Below are 22,607 nucleotides of genomic sequence, written 5' to 3' on the forward strand. Positions count from 1 at the left end.
GTTCTGACAAAATACAGGATATTACTTTAATTTTCTTATATTTGCTAAGACTGTGTGTCTTCAGATATGTTCTATTTTGATAAAAGTTCTAAGGGCCTCTGAGAATGTTTATTCTGTAGCAATTGGGTAGAATACTCTTTAGGTGTTCAAGTCTTTAAATTCAATGTTTACAGATGTCCTCTAATTTCATTGCTCATTCTTATCATCACTCTTTTTCATTGAGGTTTCACCCACTTCACTATCATTCAGGTCCTTTGGAGGAGACATATTGTCTTATCTTTCACTTGCATTTCTAAGTTGGGATCAATACATTTGAGGCCAAGTTTTTGGTTATAGATTTTAATCTCCTGTATCCCTTCAGGCGAAATATTCACAGTGTTTTTGTAAGACCATATGTGGCTGTTAGGTTGTGATGGATTTTCTCAACAATAGACTGAGGAGTTATAGCTCAAATATTTGCTCATAGCAATCAAAACACTAGGTCCAGATCCTTGACTCCGTAAGGACTACAGAAGCAATCACAGTTGATAGATACAATGACAGTAGAAAATACAATAATCTAATTAACAACAATCACAATCACTGCTCCAATATCTTTAGAGAAATAAAGGTGCAAATATACTATTTTGTAAGCTAGGATGCCACTAGTTAAATAATGATGGTAATGCAAATAATATAGGAAGGATAATGCAATGAAAAGTACAATATATATGGTATAATAAAAAGGATAGAGCCAGGCAATGGAGACTCACAGCTGTCACCCTAGCTACTCAAGTAGTTGAGATCTGAGAATAGCAGTTTGAAGCCAGCCAGGTCAAAAAAAAAAAAAAGTCTATGAATTTTTTTATCACTCCTAGGTCTTGAACTCAGGGCCTGTGTACTGTCCCTGAGCTTTTTTATTCAAGGCTAGCACTCTACCACTTTGAACCACAACTCTACTTTCAGTTTTCTGGAGGTTAACTGGAGTTAAGAGTCTCATGAACTTTCTTGCCTGAACTGGCTTTAAGACGTGATCCACAGATCTCAGACTCCTGAGTAGCTAGGATTACAAATATGAGCCACCTGTGCCTGGCTCAAGTCCATGAAATTCTTATCTCTAATTAACCAGCAAAAAACTAGAAGTGCAGAGTGCCAGCATTGAGTTGAAAAAACTAAGTGAGAGTGCAAGGCCCTGAGTTCAAATTCCAGCAGCACATACAGAGAGAGACAGAGAGAGAGAGAGAGAGAGAGAGTAGGAGGAGGAAGAAGAGGAAGAAGGAGGAAGAAGAGGAGAAGAAGGAGAAGGAAGAGGAGGGGGAGGAGAGGGTGGGATTAGGGATGGCTGACAAAAATAAGGCAAGATTGTAAGAAAGAAGGAAATTTTAAAAAGTTATAGCTAAAATATAGTGGGAAAGAAAGACAAAAGAAAAAAGAGAAAGATCTAGCAAAAAGGAAATTGAGTGAACTAATCTAGTTGTAGACATAAAAAAACAGTAAAAATGGGGAAGTACTATAGGACAAAATAGATTATTAAATTGAGTATTGGAGCCAGGCATGAGTGATTCATGCCTATAATTTTAGCTGTTCAGGACACAAAAAGTTAGTTAGATCTCATCTCAATCAACAAGTCAGGTAAGATGGTATGTACTTGTAACTCCAGATACACAGAATTACATTGGAAATAGGTAGGAGGTTTGTAATGTGAGGCTGGACTTGAGGAAAAATGTAAAACCATATCTGAAAAATAACTAAAGCAAAAAAGGTCTAGGGCAACGTTGAAGTGATACAGTGCCTGCTATCAACTCTAAGGCCCTACCTCAAATTCCAGCACCACCAAAACATAAAATAAAAAGTTTAAATCTAAGGTTGATTTTCAGTTATTCAAGAAGTAATCACAAAGTAAAGCAATAAATAAATGGGATAATTTTATCAGATGAGCATAAAAGCTCAAAAGCTATGTACATATGACCATATAAGATGATGCTATGTACATATGATCATATAAGATGATGCTAAGTACAATGAGATGTACAAGACGCTATGTTGAAAAACAAACTTTACAATTTAGGGGGGTAGGGGGGCCGGGGGGCATACAGGGAGTGTAGTTGTGGAGATGGGAGGGAAGGGTTGGTAAGGGAAAAACAAAGGAGAATGCAACAATGCTTGATAAGAAATGTACTCATTACCTTGCTCGTGTAATTGTAACCCCCTCTGTACAGTATTTTCACAACAAAAAATATTTTTAAAGATGATGCTAAGTGAAATGAACTCCAAGATATAGACAAAAGAGGTCTTCCTTGGTTGTTGTTTTTTAATGTACTATGTGATTTTTTTTTTTGTTTCCTTTATATGCTCTTCCTCTAATGGTATATCCCCTGTTGTTACAGTACTTGATTTTGGTATCCTTCATCTTGTAAAGTGAATAACAAAATGCTGAAACAAGGACACAGGATGACCCATTGCAACAACAATACTCACAAGACTATATTGGAAATGAACTTTACAATTTCGGGGGTGGGGGAGGGCAGAGGGGGAGAAGAGTAAGGGAGGTGGGGGAAGGAGAGGGATAGTGGGAGAACAACAAAGGAAGAAGTAACAATGCTAGACAAGAAATGTACTCTATTGTCTTCCTCATGTAAATGTAACCCCTCTGTACAGCATCTTTACAATAAAATAAAATTTTTAAAAATAAAAACTGGAATCAGAGAAAACTGATGGTACAAGGCAATGTGATATGAGGAAGAAGTTTTTAAGATGGTAAATATTACAGTATTTTTTTGTGTACTTGTGTAAAAAATACATTTAGAAAGGAAAAATGGGATCTTAAAGACAAACAAAATATTGCAAAGATATAAGGAGAGAATAAATACCATGTGCAAAGTAGCAGAACTGGCCTTGTTATAAACCTAGAAGTTTCATTTAAAAAGTAGGAAAGAAAATAGATGCAAATACATTGGTAAAATATGGTGATAAAAATCACTATTTGCCTGTTTTAAAAGTAAAGTCATGTCCTTGTTTGTAAATAAAGTTTTAGCAAGGCACCAATGGCTTATACCTGCAATTCTAGCTACTCAGGAGTCTGAGATCTAAGTTTGAAGCCAGCCTGGGCAGGAAATTCCACAAGACTCTTATCTTCAATTAATAACAGAAAAATCACTGTGTCTCATGTGGTAGAGTGCTAGCCTTGAGCAAAAGGAACCCTAGGACAGTGCCCAGGCCCAGAGTTCAAGCACTAACCAGCAAAAAAAAAAAAAAAATGTGTGTGTGTGTGTGTGTGTGTGTGTGTGTGTGTATGTATGTATGTATGTATATATGCACCTCAGTCTTTATTTTTACTACAAAGGGTAAGTTGTATAGTACCAGAAAAGAAATATAGCCAACAATTCAAATGTTTGTGCTATATGGCACTCTTAAGAACAAAATTCCCAACTCTGTTGCACAGAGAATTAAAATACTGAGTAAGGTACATGATTGCATCTTTGTTGCAAATCAATGAACTGTGTATGTGTCAATCCACTTTGGTGCTTGCTACAGTATCCTGTTGCTCTAAATGCCTGTAATAATGTCACTACCATTGGTTCAATTATCACAGCTTTAAAATAAATTGTTAAACAAAAAAAGTAAACTCTTGAGAGAGATTTCAGAAAATGAAGTGTTGGAATTTTGAAAAGAGAAAGATTGTAAAATTATCTAGGAAAATCAAAGAGTAAATAGATTATTCAAATGTAGCATATTTATTTATGCACATATCTTATTTTTGCTGCACTATAATTTTTGAGAGCAAAACTGTACTTGATTCAGCTTTGCATTTTAAGTTTCTAGCATGGTAATTTACACACTTTTTATAATTAACTTTCAATAATTTAACTTTAATTTGCTTTAATATTCATATAAAGGCTTAATATTATGCTAGTGCTTTAACTTTTCAAATTTGAGTAAGGTAGGTTTATAAGAAACACAAAGTATTAACATAGTACATTGCTATTGCCAGTTCAACCCCACCTTTTAAATATTACTGATTTTTCTTATTAATATTTTAAGGTCAAAAGATTAATAGAGAAATATATAGGTTGAGCATCTCTAATCTAAAAATTCAAAATCTGAAACTATTTGAAAATTAATATGCCACAAATAGAAAATTCTACATCTGACTTCTGTTGACAGGTCACAGTCAGAATGCAAGGAGACTAAAAAGGTTGTATAAAATTACTTTCAGGCTACATGTGCAAAATGTATAAGAAACAAAACGTATTTTGAACTTAGACCTGGGGTCCTATCCCTATGATATCTCATTATGTGAAAATACTTCAAAATTTAAAAAAAATCAGAACTTGAAATCCCTCTGATAGGCATTTCAGATAAGAAATGGTCAATTAGTATAAAATTCAACCATAAAGAAATTATACCATATCAACCTAGATATGGTATAATATAGAATTGCTCAGAGAAAAATACAGAATACAAAAATGTAAAGAAAATAAACATAAATGCTATATTTTAAAAATATGTAATTATGAAGAAAAATGTTTTTCTGAAGCACTCTAAATTTTTCAGATTTAGTCACATAATAACTTGAATGTAATTAAAATTTAAATAAACATAATGGTAATTTACCAAATGAGATTACTCTTAATACTGTTAATCCTCAACTGATCTAGTGCAATTGAATCAGTAGAAAATCTTCTAAGACATTCTAAAGTTACTGGCTGGTATTGTCCACTCTCAGCCAATGAGAAATATGAACAAATACCTACTTGACATTAAAAAAATTCTATGCCAGGCACCAGTCACTCATACTTGCAATCCTAACCACTTGGAAGGCTAAGTATAGAAGGATCATGGTTCTAGGCCATGCCAGAAAAGTTCTTGAGACTTCTCAAACCATATTTGGGAGTAGTGGCACGTCTGTCATCTCAAATTACATGAGATGTTCAAAAAGGGATGATCATAATTCCAGACCAGCTTATGCAGAAATGCCCACAGGATTGTTTCAAGAGAGGAAAGAGAGAGGTAATGGGGAATGCTTGTGATCTCAGCAATTATGAGATGCCTAAAGTAAATAGGTCACAACTCAGATACAGCAGAGGCAGAAGTAGCATCTATCCTAAAAATAACCATTAAAAAAACAGGACTGGAGCTGGGTGCAGGTGGCTTATGCCTGTAATTCTAGCTCCTCAGGAGGCTGAGATCTGAGGATCATGGTTCAAAGCCAACCCGGACAATAAAGTCCATGAGATTCTTATCTCCAATTAACCACCAAAAAAAACGTAAGTGATGCTATGGCTCAAGTGGTAGAGAGCTCTCCTTGAGCTGAAGAGCTGAGGGATAGCACCCAGGCCCAGAGTTTGACCACCACAACTGAGAAAAATAAAAACAAAAAAACAGGGCTGGTGGAGAACCAGTGTTCAACAGCTACAATCCTAACTACTCAGAAAGCTGAGATCTGAGGATCATAATTAAAAGCCAGTCCAGCCAGGAAAGACCATGAAAAGCTTATCTCCACTAAAAGCCAGATGTGGAACTGTGGCTCAAATCAGAGACAATGCTCAGGACCAGAGTTCAAGCCCTAGGACTAGTAAAAATAAAATTAAATTAAAAAACAGGCTGAAAGTGTGTCTCAGTGGCATTGTTCCAGTTCAGAAGCAAAAGGCCCTAAGTTCAAACCATATCACTGCCAAAATAATCTTTCCAGTGAATGTGGTGGGAAAAAAATTGCTGACAATTAATTTGAATAACAAAATTAAGAAAGAAAGACAATGTCCCATCCTCCTCAAAATTTTTGAGATAGGGTCTTGCTATACAGTTTAGTGTAGCCTTGAATTTGTTATGTAGCCAAGAATAACCTCAAACAATCTGTCTTCCTGTTTCAGCTTCCCAAGTGCTAAGATCACAGTTATATGCCAACACACTCCACCAAAATATTGTTTTATATGAACAAAGTATGTTTTCTATAAACAAACTTAACTAAGGCCACAATTTTCTGATGGACACTTAATCTCATTGAACTATATTTTAGAAATATATTGTTAGTTCTACTTCCTGAGTGTAACTAAAGGAGTTTATAACAAAACAAAAGGTTGCCCACTATACTAAGGTACCAGCCCTGCTGCTTCTGATAGCCAAGTTCTGAATGCTTGATATCCTTTTCCTCTAATACATGAGTGATGAACACAAATGTCAAAAGTTAAGTAGAAATCTAAAGCATGTCACTGGTAATATCACAAAACAGTAGAAAGATGTGCATATGCTCCAATAAAAGTATTCAAATTCAGTATTTTTAAAACATTCTTTTTTCAGTAAAAGTTTTATTATTAACCGATGGGATAAGGTATATATATATATATATATATATATATATATATATATATATATATATATCTTATATATAATATATTCACATATATGTACATATGTATATATACAAATATATATACAGGGTAGCATAAGAATATATGAGTTTATTATTCCATGGGCTAGAAGTCTAGAATCAAGGAATCCACAGGGTGGTCCCATGTTCTCTAAACTCCATAGGGAAAACTTCATGTTGCCTTCTCCCCAGTTCTTGGTAGTTTTCTGTAGTTTTCTGGCAATCTTTGTTTTTTTAAATTTTTTTATTATCTTTAAGTAGTTGTTTTATTTTATTATCTTTAAGTAGTTGTACAAAGAAGTTTCCATTCTACAAAACAATATATGAGTACAAAGTGTCTCACAACATTGTCATCCATCTCCCTTAACCCATCCCTTCTCTCACTTTTTTTCTTTGAGATTAGGTGATTAAATGAATTTCACATATTTCACAGTATTGTGGAATAGTGATACTTAGAGTCACAAACACATTTTAACTTTCACAAGGCAAATTGTCATTATCATGATCTATACAGTTTGTGAATTCCATGAGCTTTGATATTACAAGTTATTTTTTCCACATCAGGTGATGTTTACATTTCTTTGCTTTTGCTTAGTGTGGGCTATTCCTACTTATTCTGTTCCTCCTCCTGGCTTTCCTCTATTGCATGCATATATTTACCATATATGGTCTAGAACATGGAATCATTTAGCAATGATATGACAAAATAGATGGCTGTCCTTTGCTTCTTGAGTCCTGTTTGCCATATCTTCTTTTATTTTGGCTTTAGCATCCACATATCAGGGAGACCATGTGCTGTTTGTCTCTTTGTTCTTGGCTTAGTTCACTCAAAATAATCTGCTCTAGTTCCATCCATTTCCCTGCAAATGCCATTATTTTGTCCTTTCTAATGGATGCATAATATTCCATTGTATATAGGTGCCACAATTTTTGGATCCACTCATCAGTAGTGGGGCATCTGGGTTGTTTCCAAATCTTGGCTATTGTGAATAGTGCTGCAATAAACATGGAGGTGCATACATCTTTGTATACTGGTTCCTGTTGTTCAGGGTAGATGCCTAGGAGTGGTATGGCTGTGTCATAGGGGAGGTCTATATTTAGCTTTCTGAGGTATCTCCAGATGTTTTCCAAAGTGGTTGTATTAGTATACATTCCCACCAGCAATGCAATAGGGTTCCTCTTGTTCCACATCCCCTCCAGCATTTGTCGTTGGCTGACTTTAGGATGTAGGCCATTCTGACTGGGGTAAGGTAGTATCTCAGTGTTGTTTTAACTTGCTTTTCCTTTACAGCCAGGGATGATGAACATTTCCTCATGTGTTTCTTTTCCATTTTTATCTCTTCTTTTGAGAAGTCTCTCTTTAGTTCCCTTGCCCATTTCATGCTTGGTCTGTTAGATTTGTGAGGAGTTAGTTTCTTGAGTTCCCTGTATATAATGGATATTAGAGCCTTGTCTAATAATTTGCTGGAAAATATTTTTCCCAATTAGTTGGCTGTCTTTTTGGTTGTGATTTCTTTGTCTATGCAGAAACTTTTTAAGTTAGTCCCATTTGCCCAGTCTCTCTCCAATTTGTTATGACCCTGGAACTCTGTTCAGGAAGCTTCTGCCTGTGCTTATAAGTTCAAGTGTCTCTCCTACTCTGTCCTACAGTAGTTTCAGAGTATCAAGTTTGATGTTAAGGTCTTTAATCCATTTTGGGTTGATGTTAATACATGGTGATAGACTAGGGTCCACTTTCATTTTTCTGCATGTGGCCACCCAGTTTTCCCAGCACCAATAGTTGAAGAGGTTATGATTCTTCCAATGTATGTCTTTGGCTCCTTTGTCAAATATCAACTGACTGTACATATGCAGCTTTATTTCTGGGTCCTCTAGTCTGTTCCATTGGTTTTCAGGTCTCTTTTTGTACCAGTACCAAGCTGTCTTTGTTATTATGGCTCTATAGCAGAGCTTGAAATTCGGTATCATGATTCCTCCTGCGTTGTTTCTTTTGCCTAGAATTGCTTCAGTTATTCTAGGTCTTTTGTTGTTCTATATGAACTTTTGGACTGTTTTCTCTATTTCTGTAAAGTACATCATTGGGATTTTAATGAGAATTGCATTGAATGCGTATGTCAATTTTGGCAGTATAGCCATTTTCACTATGTTAATTCTGCCTATCCAGGAACATGAGAGATCTTTCCATTTCCTGGTATTCTCTGATTCCTTTTTTTAGGCTTTTATAATTTTCATGAAATAGATCCTTTACATCTTTGGCAAGGTTAATTTCTAGATACTTTATTTTTTTGAGTTTATTATGAATAGGGTTGTTTCCTTGATTTCCCTCTCTGTTGTACATTGTTGGTGTACAGAAAGGCGACTGATTTTTGTGGGTTAATTTTGTATCCTGCTACTTTGCCAAAGTGGTTTAAAAGCTCTAAGAGTTTGGGGATGGAGCCTTTGGGATCCCTAAGGTATAAAATCATGTCATCTGCAAAAAGAGATAGTTTAACTTCTTCCTCCCCTATGCGGATCCCTTTAATGTCTTTTTCCTGCCTTATTGCTCTGGCTAAGGATTCCAGAACTACATTGAATAGGAGTGGGGAGAGTGGGCATCCTTGCCTTGTTCCTGTTTTTAGGGGAATTGGTTGTAGTTTTTCCCCATTAAGTATGATGTTGGCTGTTGGTCTGTCATATAAGGATTTTATTGTTTTAAGGAATGTTCCTTCTATTCCAATTTTTTTCCAGAGCTTTTAACATGAATGAATGTTGTATTTTATCAAAAGCCTTTTCTACATCAATGGAGATAATCATGTGGTTCTTGATCTTGTGACAGATTACATTTATTGACTTACATATGTTAAACCATCCCTGCATCTCTGGGATGAAGCCTACTTGGTCATAATGTATGATTTTTTTTTTTTGTTTCTAGATTCTGTTGGCTAGAATTTTATTGAAGAGCTTTGCATCTGTGTTCATCAAAGAGATTGGTCTGTAGTTCTCTTTTTTGTTGGGTCTTTGCCTGGTTTGGGGATGAGTGTGATATTGGCTTCATAGAATGAGTTTGGGATTACTCCCTCAGCTTCTATTTTTCTGAAGAGCTTGAGAAGTAAGGCTATTAGTTTCCTCTTTAAAGGTCTTATAGAATTCCATAGTGAATCCATCTAGTCCTGGGCTTTTCCTTGTTGGAAGGTTTCTGATTGCTTCCTCTATCTCATTGTAGGTTACTGGCATATGTAATTGATTTATTTTTCTTGGTTCAGTTTGGGCAATTTGTATTTCTCCAGGAATTCATCCATTTCTGCTAGGTTTTCCTTCCTTTGTGAGTATAGAGTCTGGAAATATTTCTTTATAATTGTTTGGATATCTTGGATGTTTGTTGTAATTTTTCCTGTGACATCTTCGATCTTATTGGGTCTCCTCTCTTCTTTTTTTAGTTAATCTTGCCAGTGGTTCATAAATTTTATTGATTTTTTTTTCAAAAAAACAGCTTTTTATTTTATTAATTTTATTTATAGTTTTCTTAGTCTCTATTTTGTTAATTTCAGCTCTTATTTTGGTTATCTCACTCTGTCTAGTGACTTTAGGTTCAACTTTTTCTTGTGTCTCTAGCAGTTTCCGTTGCAGTTGCATCATGAGATTGTTTATTAGGACTGTCTCTGTTTTCTTGATATGCACACTGAGAGCAATAAACTTGCCCCTCAGGAATGCTTTCGCTGTGTCCCATAGGTTTCCTTGTGATGTGTCTTCATTTTCATTGAATTGTAGGAACTTTTTAATTTCTTCTTTAATTTCTTCTATGGCCCATGTGTTGCTCAGCAGTGTGCTGTTTAATTTCCATGTGTTTGAGTTTCTTCTACTATATGCCTTGTTATTGAAAACTAGTTTGATTCCACTATGGTCAGATAAAATACAGGGGGGATTATGTCAATCTTCTTGTATTTGCTTAAATTCTTTGTATGAACGAAGATATGATCTATTTTAGAAAAATTTCCATGGGCTGCTGAGAAGAATGTGTACTGGGTTGTTGTTGGGTGGAAAATGGTATGTCAGTTAAGTCTGTTTAAGATACGATATTATTTAATTCAGAGACTTATTTGCCAATTCTTTAGCTGGTGGACCTGTCCTTTGGTGAGAGTGGAGTATTAAAGTCTCCTAATATTATTGTATTTGGATCCATCATTTCCTGTAAAGCTGAGAGTATTTGCTTAATGGGTGCACTGATGTTTGGAGTGTATAGATTGACAATGGTGATGTCCTCTTCTTGGATTGTTCCCTGTATTATTATATAGTAACCTTCTTTGTCTTTTTGTAGTGATTTTAGTGTAAAGTTTATTTTATCAGATATCATAATGGCAACTCCTGGCTTCTTGCTGGGAGCATTTGTATGATAGATCTTTCTCCATCCCTTCACTCAGTATTCACTTTTATCTTTGGTTGTGAGGTGAGTCTCATGAAGACAGCAAATTGATGGATCTTGTTTTCTGATCAGGTCTGCAGTTCTTTTTCTTTTGATTGGTGAATTGAGTTCATTAATATTTATGGTTATTATAGAGATAAAACAGTCTTTAGGTTGGTGGGAATGCAAACTTGTCAACCGCTCTGGAAAGCAGTATGGAGGTTCCTCAAAAGATTAAACACAGAGCTGCCTATGACCCAGCAATCCCATTTCTGGGCATTTACCCAAATGACCACAAACAAGGCCACACTAAAGCTACCAGCACAACTATGTTTAGCACAGCATTATTTATCATAGCGAAGATATGGAACCAATCCAGATGCCCCTCGGTAGATGAATGGATCAAGAAAATCTCTCTCTCTCTCTCTCTCTCTCTCTCTCTCTCTCTCTCTCTCACACACACACACACACACACACACACACACACACACACAGTGGAATTTTATGCTTCTATCAGAAAGAATGATGACACACCCCATTCGTAAGGAAATGGAAGGACTTGGAAAAATTGTTATTGTGTGAACTAAGCCAGACCCAAGGAAACATAGGTCCCATGGCCTGCATTATTTGTAATTAGTATACATCTAGGATAATCTTAGCAGATGAACAAAATAGCCCAATAGCTATGTATATATGACCATATAAGATGATGCTAAGCGAAATGAACTCCAAGACATGAACACAAGAGGTTTTTCTTTGTTGTTGTTGTTCTAATGTACTATGTGATTTCTTTTTTCTTTTGTGTTTTTTTTCCCTCTATGGTTTATCCCTTTGTCATTGTATTCAGTTTTGGTACACTGGGTATTGTGTATATGTTTATCTGAATTAAGGAAGGGAAGGGGAGCAAGAAAATGGTGAGACAAAGAACAAAAAGGGAACCTATGCAGCAGTGATACTCACAAGACAATATGTTGGAAATGATCTGTACAACTTGCAGGAGAGAGGATTAGGGGAGGGGGAAGAAAGAGGGAGAAAAATGAGGAAAGCGGTATTAAGTTAGACAAGAAATGTAATCACTACCTTATGTAACTGTAACCTCTCTGTGCATCACCTTGACAATAAAATTAAAAAATAAATAAATGAAACATTCTTTAGCCAAATGATGCATGTATACAAGTTAAATTATACCTAATATTGAGAACCCTATTGGACTGCAAGGTTCTTTTCAAATATCACTTCCACCAATGTCTTCCCATACTATCCATCTTAAAGGAGTAGGTGAGGACCTACTCCTCCACAGGTCTCTGTTTTAGCATTTATTAGATATCATGTATTTATTCTTATAAACTTGTGTCTCCTCTGTTTAATCTGGCATGCAGATATTTTTATTTTTAATTTTATAAAACACAATCTATAATGTTTTATACAAAAGATGAACCATATCATATCACATACATTTATAAAACTGAATCTAAACTCTCTGGTCATGTCATCTAGTTTAAAAAAATGTGAAGATCTAGATCAGTAATGGTATACTGGTCTCAGTTATTATGGCTGTACTACTGTCTGTGGCTGGGCAGGTGGTGCATACCTGTAATTCCAGTACTCAGGAGACAAGATTCAACCTCTGAACAATTTTTAGGAAAAGGAACCCCACAGAGGAAGACTACACCTTGAGCACATATGGAGTGTTTACAAAACTGGCCATCCTTATTTCCTTTCAGTATTCACACTGCATCCTTGTTCTAGCATAGAGTATATTTTCACACTTCTAAGACACTCTTGTGACTTCTTAGGCCAATCAAACATGGTATAAATATTGATATGCTACTTTAAGCCTAAACTTGAAGAAGCCTTGTATAATAGTATTATCTCTCACTCTCACTCTTGTACTTACTCTCTTTTCTCTCAATCATTATGATGGCATGTTAATAAACTCAGGCTGATCCATAGTAATCTTGTCTATCACCACAGACAATATCCACCTAACCTCTGAAATAGAGATGTTTATCCAACTCATTATATGTGAAAGAACCCAGGCAAAATGAGAACTACTCAGCTAAGCTTAGACTAAATTGTGAAATCCAGAACTGTGAGTTGGATGGTTATTATTGTTATAACATTAAAAGTAGTCCATCATGCGCAATAGTTTACTATAAACATAGGAAAGACAATTACAATCTGACAGAAACCAAAAATTTCCATTGGAAGGTTTCTTCGCAAGTCAAGAAGCCACCCTTAAAAAAAGCCACCCTTGAAAGTACAAAATGCTCTAAAAAATAAAAATACAAAGACCAGCTTTGAAGTGGAGGCTATTTTTTAAATGAATAATAAAAGTAGGCTTCCCTTTCCTTGTGGAAAATCAAAACCTACCCAAATGCTAACCTTCCTTCGAATCTCAGTTCAAGTCCTATTTCTTCAATAAGTTTATAAGTCCCTTAAGCACCATGATTGTTCATTAGTTATACATAGATGGGAAATTATATTAGAAAGAGGCCTGGCCTTTAACCTAAAGTATGTCTAAACCCACATTCTAGTTTTATCCATTGTGTCTCAGTTAAGTTTCTTAACTCTTTCGATCTGATTCCTAACCTCTTAACTGAAAATTAGTAGCTCTCAAGTTCTTGGATAGCTGGGAAAACTAAATTCTACATGCTAAACATTACATATGTACTCAAAAATAAAGAAATTTTTGTTTTATTTATTTGACTGGATGCCTAAAGTATGCAAGGCTATATACACTAGATTCTGGGAGAAAGGAAACAATCACTAATGATATCACATATAACTGCCATCTACCAATAATTTTTCCTATGCATAGCTTTCCAATTAGCTAAAGCACAGTTTTAAAAAAAGACTCACTTGACAGCTCACATCCATTCCTGCTTCCAATAGCACCTGTACAACTGCTTTATGACCATTACGGGCAGCAAGGTGGAGTGGTGTGTGCTTTCGGGTATTGCAGCTCATTAAGTTTGGATGTGCAGTGATGATCATTTTGACGACTCTCAGCCGTCCATAGAGTGCTGCCAGGTCCAATGGGGTCTCCAGCTTGCTGTTCCTAATTGTAGGGTCAGTGAGTTCTTCTAGAAGAACAGCAACTACTTCTGAATGTCCATATTGAGCAGCACAATGTAGGGCTGTTTCATTTTCATTGTTCTGTTTAAGGCAAAGACACATTTTCACAAATTCAGTTAGTTTTCAAAATTACAGTCATTTAAACCTTGATAATGTTTTGAAAACATAAACTTAAGATTTATGTGTTTTTGTAAATATGACTAATTCTATTTTGTATTTGATAAAAGTATCCCTCATTCATTATATCAGAAATATCATCTTTTATTTTTGCCACTTTAATATGAAAAAGAAAACTTTTCTCTGCATCATATATTCCAACTTCGTGCTAGGCCCAGATGGCCAGTGTTTTCCACACTGTGCATAATGTCTCCATGACATTTGTTAATGAGAGGGATTAATAACAATTATAACACTTTCAGTAGTGGTGTTTTGCAAAAGTCAATTGAGTTGATAACTTCTTTAAAATCAGAGGTTTGCAGAAAGTCTTCTCAAATTAAGTTTCATTTTATTTTCCATCGACATAAAGTATCACATTCTTTTGAAAAGAGAATCAATAAAAATCATTATTTTTCTTATTTGCAAAGAGAGATGGCAATCTGACTGTAAGATATAAAAGTGCTTTTCTGAAACATAATTATAGATTAAGAGTCAGATTTAAGTCCCATGCAAGTTATCAGGATTATCATAGTACTACCTGTGTAGCTTATAAGTGTTTTTGATGAAAATCAATGAGATTTTCCTACAAATTCAGCAAGATTAATATAAAAAACCCAGTTCCAAGGCAGATCAATTCTTCAGACCATTTAAGCTGACAGCATAGAAGATAAGGTCTTGATAATCAAGAGAAAGCAACCAGATGATCCTGACCATAAGTCATCAAAAAATGTTAGTAAACAGTATTTTTTACAATAAAAATATATATGGAAAAAATGTCAACAAAAAACTTTAGCATAAGTAGAACACTCCTAAGTGAATGTTCTGGGAAGAATGAGCACCTGCATTATCACAACCATCACTTTATATAACATTAGGAAACAGACAGGTTGCATTTCATACATGTTTACTTATGTAATCCTCAAAAGGAGATAGATACTATTATTATCATTATCCCCATTTTAGATATGAAGAAAAGGCACTGAGTCATAGAATATGATTACACAGGTATATTCAGTCATGGTCCAAGATTTAAACCAATAGCCCAGACCCAAAGTAAAACAATTAATCAACATGCCACTTTCTAAAAAAACTGTTACTATTTCCATTGGCAGAAATTTTACATATATTATCTCACTGAATTCTTATAACAATCCTGCAAGACAAGTATTATCTCTATTTCATATATGATACAACTAAGATTCAAAAAGGTTATACTACATGTTTAGCAGCATTAGCATCTTTGACACCTATATTTGTCCAAATCTAAAAGTCATGCTCTTTGCACTATCTTACACTATGCTATTTTACACTATCTTACACATTGCTATGTTGCCAAAGAAGAACCAGTAGAAATTAGTGTTCTAAAAGGAAAATTTCTAGGGATCTTGCCCCATAATACTGAGGTGGTAGGAAATGGCTGCTTAGATAGCACTTCCCACCCAAAAAGGACAAGACAAATTCAAACCAAAGTAAATTTTAATCTCTTTCTTGAAAGCATCTCAAGCTTACTCTGAATGATAAAAAGAATACAGACCAGTAAGTTGAGAGTCTAGAGGAAAGATTTAAAAATTTAAAAAGAATAACAAGGGGAGAGGGCGGGGGAGAGCACTAAGAAAGGCTTTTTGGTACTTTGTGTTTCTGCTAAGAATCGACAGAAGGCAGTGGGGAGTCAAATTCACAGGAAAAAAAATAAAAACTTTTCATTAAACACAGTAATTAAAAAAAAAAAAAAAAAAAGCTTAAGACCTGACAGACGGGCATCCAACTGAAGATGGTGTTTTTTCATCATTTGTAGGAAGAGATTCTTTTTTATATTTATTTATTTATTGGTGTCAGTAATGGGATTTGAAGTTTGGCTTGGGAACTGTCACTAAGCTTTTGTGTTAAGGCTAGCAATATACCACTTGAACCACAGCTCCACATCTGGCTTTCTGGTGGTTAACTGGATATGAAAGTCACACACTTTCCTTCCCAACTGGCTTGAAACCTTAATCCTCAGATCTCAATCCTCCTAAATAGGAGGACAGGCAGGAGCACTGGTGTCTAGTAGGAGTAATTCTTTGGGGTTTTTGTTGTTGATGGTGGTGGTGATGGTCGTCGTGGGGCTTGAATTCTGGACCTGGGCGCTGTCCCTGAGTTCTTTAGCTTGAGTCTAGCACTCTACTACTTGAACCACAGCACCACTTCCCTGGCAGAAGCAATTCTTATATTTGGTTTGACTGTGTTACTATAATCCTCCTCATAAAAACTGACCACATATAAGTTTAGAAACTGTGATTTGGTATTGTTGTTGTTGCTGTTGTCATAATTGCTGTTTGTCCATTTGTTTGCTTGCTTCCTTGCAGTTCTGGGGGTTGAACCCAAGGTCTCCAGCAAGCTAGGTAAGTGCTTTATCACTTTATATGTCCTATTATTTTATATACTATTTCATTTTATAGCATAAAAACATGACATAGAATATATGTTTTGACCCACCTAATTTCATTTTGAATTGAATTTGATTGAATTTTATTTTTCTAACTACAGTACCTCCTGGAAAAAAAAGGGAAAAGCTAATTGTGAAGTAATAATTTCTCAAAGATCTGCTTTTCCATAGTCCTCAAACTATGACAAGAGCAAAATTTAAAGTTTTTCTAATATTATCAATTAGCATTGTTCAAATCTCAAGATAAATTATTTCAATATTTTAAACCTATTTTTATCCATGATCAACATATACTTGAACTGTCATACCAGTGGAGACCATTGTAGCTTCTTTACAAAGACATGATTGTATACATATGTCCACAGTCTCTAGTCTAAATATAAAGCCATCTAATCTGAAATAGGCTGTGAAAGAGCACTGATTAATAATTGTTAATATGTATATACAAAAATTCTTAAGCTTTATAGTTTCTTTTTAAAAAAACTAATTTGATGTTCTCTGACAAATTAGGACACCTTTAGACAATGGGTGGCAGAACAAAAAATGACTGAGAAAAACCTATTTATCAAAAGATCTTACTTCAAAGTGAAACATTTAACACAATGTTCAGAAAATAACCAAAGGTAATGTATTTTTGAGATGTGCATCTTCTGATGTTTGCCACACGTTAAAATAGATTTTTAAAAATAGAGAAAAACAAAGTGAAAGTGACAGAAAAATGAATATATTATACAACATATTTATCACCAGACAAAAGGAAATAAATCCATTGTAAAATATAGGAAGTATGTGACAATTACAAAAACCATAATCTGATGGGTACCAGTGGCTTACTACTGTAATCCTAGCTAGTCAGGAAGCTGAGATCTGAGGATCACAGTTCAAAGCCAGTCCAAGCAGGAAAGTCCATGAGACTCTTATGTCCTATAAACTACCCAGAAAAAGCTAGAAGTGGAACTGTGGCTCAAGTGGTAGAGTGCTAGCCTTGAGCACAGAGAGGCTTGGGGACAGAATCCAGGCCCAGACTTCAAGCTGCAAAGCAGAAAAAAAAAGAAATTATAAAAACCATAATCTGGAAGGAGACATTGTTTTTCCAAAATTATCACTCTAAGTTAACTACCAATTATAACAGAATAGAATAGTGTACAGGACTTAAGACTGAAATGTGCAACTTAACAATGTCAAGTGACTGATCTCTCCAAACCTCTTACCTGTGCTTGTAAGAATATTATCTTTTCTATAAACCTTACAGTGTGGTTTAGAAATCAAAAGATAATGTATAAAAATGCTTTGAAAACTTCAAACATTAAGATGTAAAATATCTTTATTTTTAAAGAAAGCTGTACATTGGTCTCCCCTTATCTATGGTTTCTCTATCTGCAGTTTCAATTACATGCACTCAATCAAGTTGTTAATATATTAAATGGAAAATTCCAGAAATAATGACTCAGAAGTTTTTATTTGTGCACTTGTTCTAAGCAGCATAATGAACTCTTACAGCATCCTGTCTATCATGCCCAGATAGTGAATCATCCTTTTGTCCAGTATGTCTATACTGTTATCTACAACTAGGGTTACATAGTGGACATCTCAGTTATCAAATCAGCTCTCATGGTATGCAGAGCTTAAAGCATAAGATCCCAAAGCATAAGAGCAATGATGAAAAGGAGAAACAGAGCACTTCTAGTAGGGCTATGTACTATGATACTATGTAGCTGCAGGACATATAGGAAAAACCATAGTATAAACAAGGTTTGCTATCACTGTCATTTCAGGCATCCACTAGGGGTAGTGGAATAGATCTCTCATGATTAAGGTAGCACTTAATGAGAAAACAAAGATAACTTTCAGAAATTAGAAAGAATCCTTGGATATGGTACATAATTTCAAAAGCATAGTATAATGTATTATTAAGAGATTGGGCCATGGATCAGAAAACCCTGTATTCAAATATGAACTGCATTTCTAAGTAGCTGTGTGTAATATCATGTGCAAGTCATTTCATATCTAAGGCTGAATTCTCATACATAGAGGAGGAGTGATCATTATTATCCACCTTTTGTGGCTATAATAGAGCTTACTGAGGCAATGTAGATGAAATGCTTTACACAATGCCTGGCACAAAGTAAACATTCTATAAGTGATAAGATTTAGGATGAAAATACTATATGCTACTGTGTAGAGCCCGGAAGTCAAAGGTCCTTAATTCACATGTCTTTTTTTTTTTTTTTTTTTTTGGTGGGGAGGAGTCAAAGGTCCTTAATTCACATGCCTTTTTTGGGGGGGTGGGGGTATTGGTCATGGGGCTTGAATTCTGTCCCTCAGCTCTTCAGCTCAAGGCAAGCACTCTACCATTTGAGCCACAGTGCCACTTCCAGTTTTCTGGTGGTTAATTGGAGGTAAGAGTCTCACAGACTTCCCTGCCTGGACTGGCTTTGAACAGCTATCCTCGGATCTCTGCCTCCTAAGTAGCTAGGATTACAGGTGTGAGCCACTGGTGCCTGGCTTCACATGTCATTTTTATTCACTCAATAATATGTGGCTTTAGAAAATTTAGCTTAACAGCCTGATTTCTCATCTAAAAGGGGAATGATATTGGCTTATTATTTTAAAATTTTATTTATAAAATTTACACTCCCATATCAGAAACTTTTAGGAAAAATGGTATGGAGAACTATGTCACTACTAAAGGAGAATATACTTAGCAAACAAACAAAAATACTTAAAGTATGGCATTTAAAATCTGAGGAAATTTTCTGACTTGCTGCCAATAGGATCCACAACACAAAGGACTAAACGTAAAAAAAAAATTAAAAACACGCTTTGCATTTCAATTTCCTTAAAAAAATTTTTTATAATGTATCTGTTCAATATTACCAAACAAATGATTCCCTTAACATCAATTGAGCTATAATTTGAAATTTTCAGCTTTCAAATATAAATGAGAACTATGTTTTACTTATTTTCATGTCATTTAAAAGCATACTCTTCTTTAACCTTGATTTTGCTTTTCCATTTCATTACTTCAGTTTTGCTTTGCGTCATTCAGACAGTTTTAAGAATAACCACCAGATGGCTCATCCCATAAATGATAAATTTTGGCCTTCTCACAAATAAAATTCTCATAAATTCTCCTTTAACATATCTGAGATAAACACAGCCATATCTGTCATTTAAAAAAAAGATTGAGTGTATTCTTGTGGTAAAATTCCACAGTTTTGTAAACTTATAAACACAAATTTTCATTGCGATGAAAATCAGTAAGATACTTTTCCAACTAATAATTTTTTCTTGTCTAGATCATTTTAAATTGTGTTTGTTTGGGGAAAAAAAAACTATATTTTCTTTCCCTTGCCATTTACAGCTAGCATACATCTTATTCTTTAGACTGAATTTCAGTCAAAGGTCTGCAAAGCCTACATTTGTTTGAATAATATGCTAATCATACTTGCCCTCCAGTAATCTACTTGCATTGATATTAGACAATTGCCAACCTGAAGCTTAATGCCATGGTTATAATTCAATTATTGGACTGCATACTGATTTTCAAATATAGTTTTATAAAATGGGAACAGCAGGGGGCATACAGAGCTCAAGATGTTTGGTATCATATTGTATTGGAAGGCCATATTTTACATTCTTGAATTTCTGATTTTATGTGTTTTAATACTGAGAAAGGCATTCCTTTTTAAATATGTTCACTATGTATAATATATATTTGTTCCTTTTAGTACTTTGACTTTATCAGCATCATATTATTCTGTAATTTTGCTCAATTTATTCTGTGTGTGTGTGTGTGTGTGTGTGTGTGTGTATAAAAGTGGGGAAGGAGGGAAAAAAGGAGGCAGAGAGGCAAGGAGAGAGGGAAGACAAAAAATGTTTAACTTAATACCTGAGTAGTAACTATATATAGTGTATTTTGCATTTTGATTTGCAAAGACTGTGCTTCACTGCCTTCTCTGGGAGGGGACCAAATTCCAGCCTTTTACCCCTATTGTCAACACCCCTTGTCAGCAGGAAGTAGCCAGAGAGAATCCAAGTCCTATTCCATGATTATTAAAAGGCTGGAATGTAAGGTCCACTCCTGGATGACGAGCAGGCTCCACCCTCTTTGCAGCAAAGTCTCCACCCAGTATCTGCATTATCTAGGCAACTGGCACACTTGGAAGAGGTCACATCTGCATCTGCTGAGGTCACATCTGAATTTGATGTAGCCACACCTTTCTTCCCCCATACCCTAGATAAGGCCTAGCCCAGGCCCAGACACCCTCTTTCCTAGCTCTTTTCTAGCTCTTTCCCAGCATTCTTTTTCCAAGCTCTCTTTCCCAGGCCTTTTCCAGCCGCGTGGAGGGCCAACGTGGCCTGGTGCCAGCCAGAATGATGAATAAACCTACCCCTTACCTGAAGAAAAAAAAAAAAGTGCTATGTAAATGGTAAAGCATTATACAAGGGATAGCTATCATTATTGTTTTAGCACTTAAAATTTTATTAAGGAACACTCTAATTCTCATTACAAATATAAATGCTGTTCTAGCTTTAAATATTCAACAGCTATAAAATAGATTATATAAGGCAGGTAAAAATACTGCACAAGTACTTCCTTTAAGTGGGATTTCTCTCATTAAAATCATATCTTCACAAATGGCTGGCTTAGTGCCTATATACCATGCCCATATGTTTGAATATTTCAAATTTGTTCTTTAGGAAATTCAGCATTGCAAATGTTTGAGGCAGAGTAACAATAAAAGTAATTTCTCAATGTGGCTTTGCCTTTGCAAAACACTTCAATAAATTATAGGCTGAACAAATATTTGACAAGTGCACCTGTTCATTGACTCTGGAATGTGATGGTCCATGATGAATAAGAATTTTCACAATTTCCACATCTCCTTTCCAGGCAGCCAAATGAATAGGAAAATAACCTTTGTTATCTGCTACATTTGTTGATGCCTCATATTGAAGTAGTTTGAGAACTATGTCCCTAGAAAGAAGAAAACAAAAAAATAAAAGAACACAACAGAAAAGAAAACATACTAAACAACACAGATTTCATTAGATTGATATATTTCATTAGATTGATATTTTGATATATATTAGAGGCTGACTGGTATTTAAAGAAAAATTCAAGGTATTAAATCATAAAATTGGGTTTAAGAGTTTGCATAGTTAACACAATTTTTTACTTCCAACATGCACACACATACTTTGTACTGACTAACCAATGAACTACTACCTAGAATTCATTTGGGTAAAACATTTATTTTATTAACCCAATAAATTTATTTTATTAACCCAATTAACACAAGTGTGTGTGTGTGTGTGTGTGTGTGTGTGTGTGTGTGTGTGTGTGTGTGTGTGTGTGATTGGATTAACCATAGATAGATAGATATAATACCAAGAGATATTTAGGGAAATTCTATGTCATTCCTGTAGAAAATTATATACATAGGAAAAAAAGGTGGTATTAGGTCAGTGTTAAAAATTTTAAAGGTTAATTATCTTTCAGTCATGGTATATAACACACTTCAAATGTATGTCACAATATGTTGCATTACCCTTTCTCCTCCAAGCCTAAGGAATGATTTCAAGGAGGAAAATTCATTTAAGAGATAAGTTCTGAAATTGATGCAATTTCAACACATAGTCAAATCACAGTTATTTGAAGATTCCATATTCATGCTTCACCAGGATTTCAAAGTAAAACTTTTTTATTATTGTTAAATGGTTGTACAAAGCAGTTGCCATTCACCAAAAGTTTTTTTTGGGGGAAGGGGTAAGTGGGGAAATGTTGGTCCTGGGGCTTAAATTTAGAGCCTGCACTGTCCCTGAGCTTCTTCTGCTCAAGGCTAGTACTCTACTACTTGAGGTACAGCTCAACTAACAGCTTTTTTGGTAGTTTAATGGAGATAAGAGTCTCACAGACTTTTCTGCCTGGGCTGGCTTTGAATAGAGATCCTCATATCTCAGCCTCCTGAGTTGCTAAGATTATGAGAATGGGCCATGGGTGGCCAGCTTAACAAAGCATCTTATGAATACAATGTGTCTTACTCAATGTCACCTCTTTGAACATCCTCATCCCTGTCTCCCAGCCCCCTCTTCTCTACTGTTTCTAATTTTGTAAGATATGCATTAAATATTTTGCTGCATTTTGCCCCCTCAAAGTAAAACTCTTGAATTAAAGTAAGCCCAGGAAGAATTTATTAATAATGTTGCTATACATTATA

General features: G+C 35.0%; 1 protein-coding gene across 6 annotated transcripts in view; it reads right to left on the minus strand.

The window, feature by feature from the left end:
- Window positions 1–22,607, minus strand: part of Anks1b (ankyrin repeat and sterile alpha motif domain containing 1B) — a 946,206-nt gene that overhangs the window by 820,020 nt on the left and 103,579 nt on the right. For all 6 annotated transcript variants that reach the window (XM_042693313.1, XM_042693310.1, XM_042693314.1 and 3 more), the window contains exons 3-4: window positions 21,208–21,364; window positions 13,587–13,883 (exon numbers count right to left, since the gene is read on the minus strand). In XM_042693313.1, coding sequence (XP_042549247.1) covers window positions 13,587–13,883; window positions 21,208–21,364 — 454 coding nt within the window. The remainder of the gene's footprint in view (window positions 1–13,586; window positions 13,884–21,207; window positions 21,365–22,607) is intronic.

The sequence above is a fragment of the Dipodomys spectabilis genome, unplaced genomic scaffold, assembly GCF_019054845.1.
Source record: "Dipodomys spectabilis isolate Male_0828 unplaced genomic scaffold, ASM1905484v1 ptg000163l, whole genome shotgun sequence".
NCBI lineage: Eukaryota > Metazoa > Chordata > Mammalia > Rodentia > Heteromyidae > Dipodomys > Dipodomys spectabilis.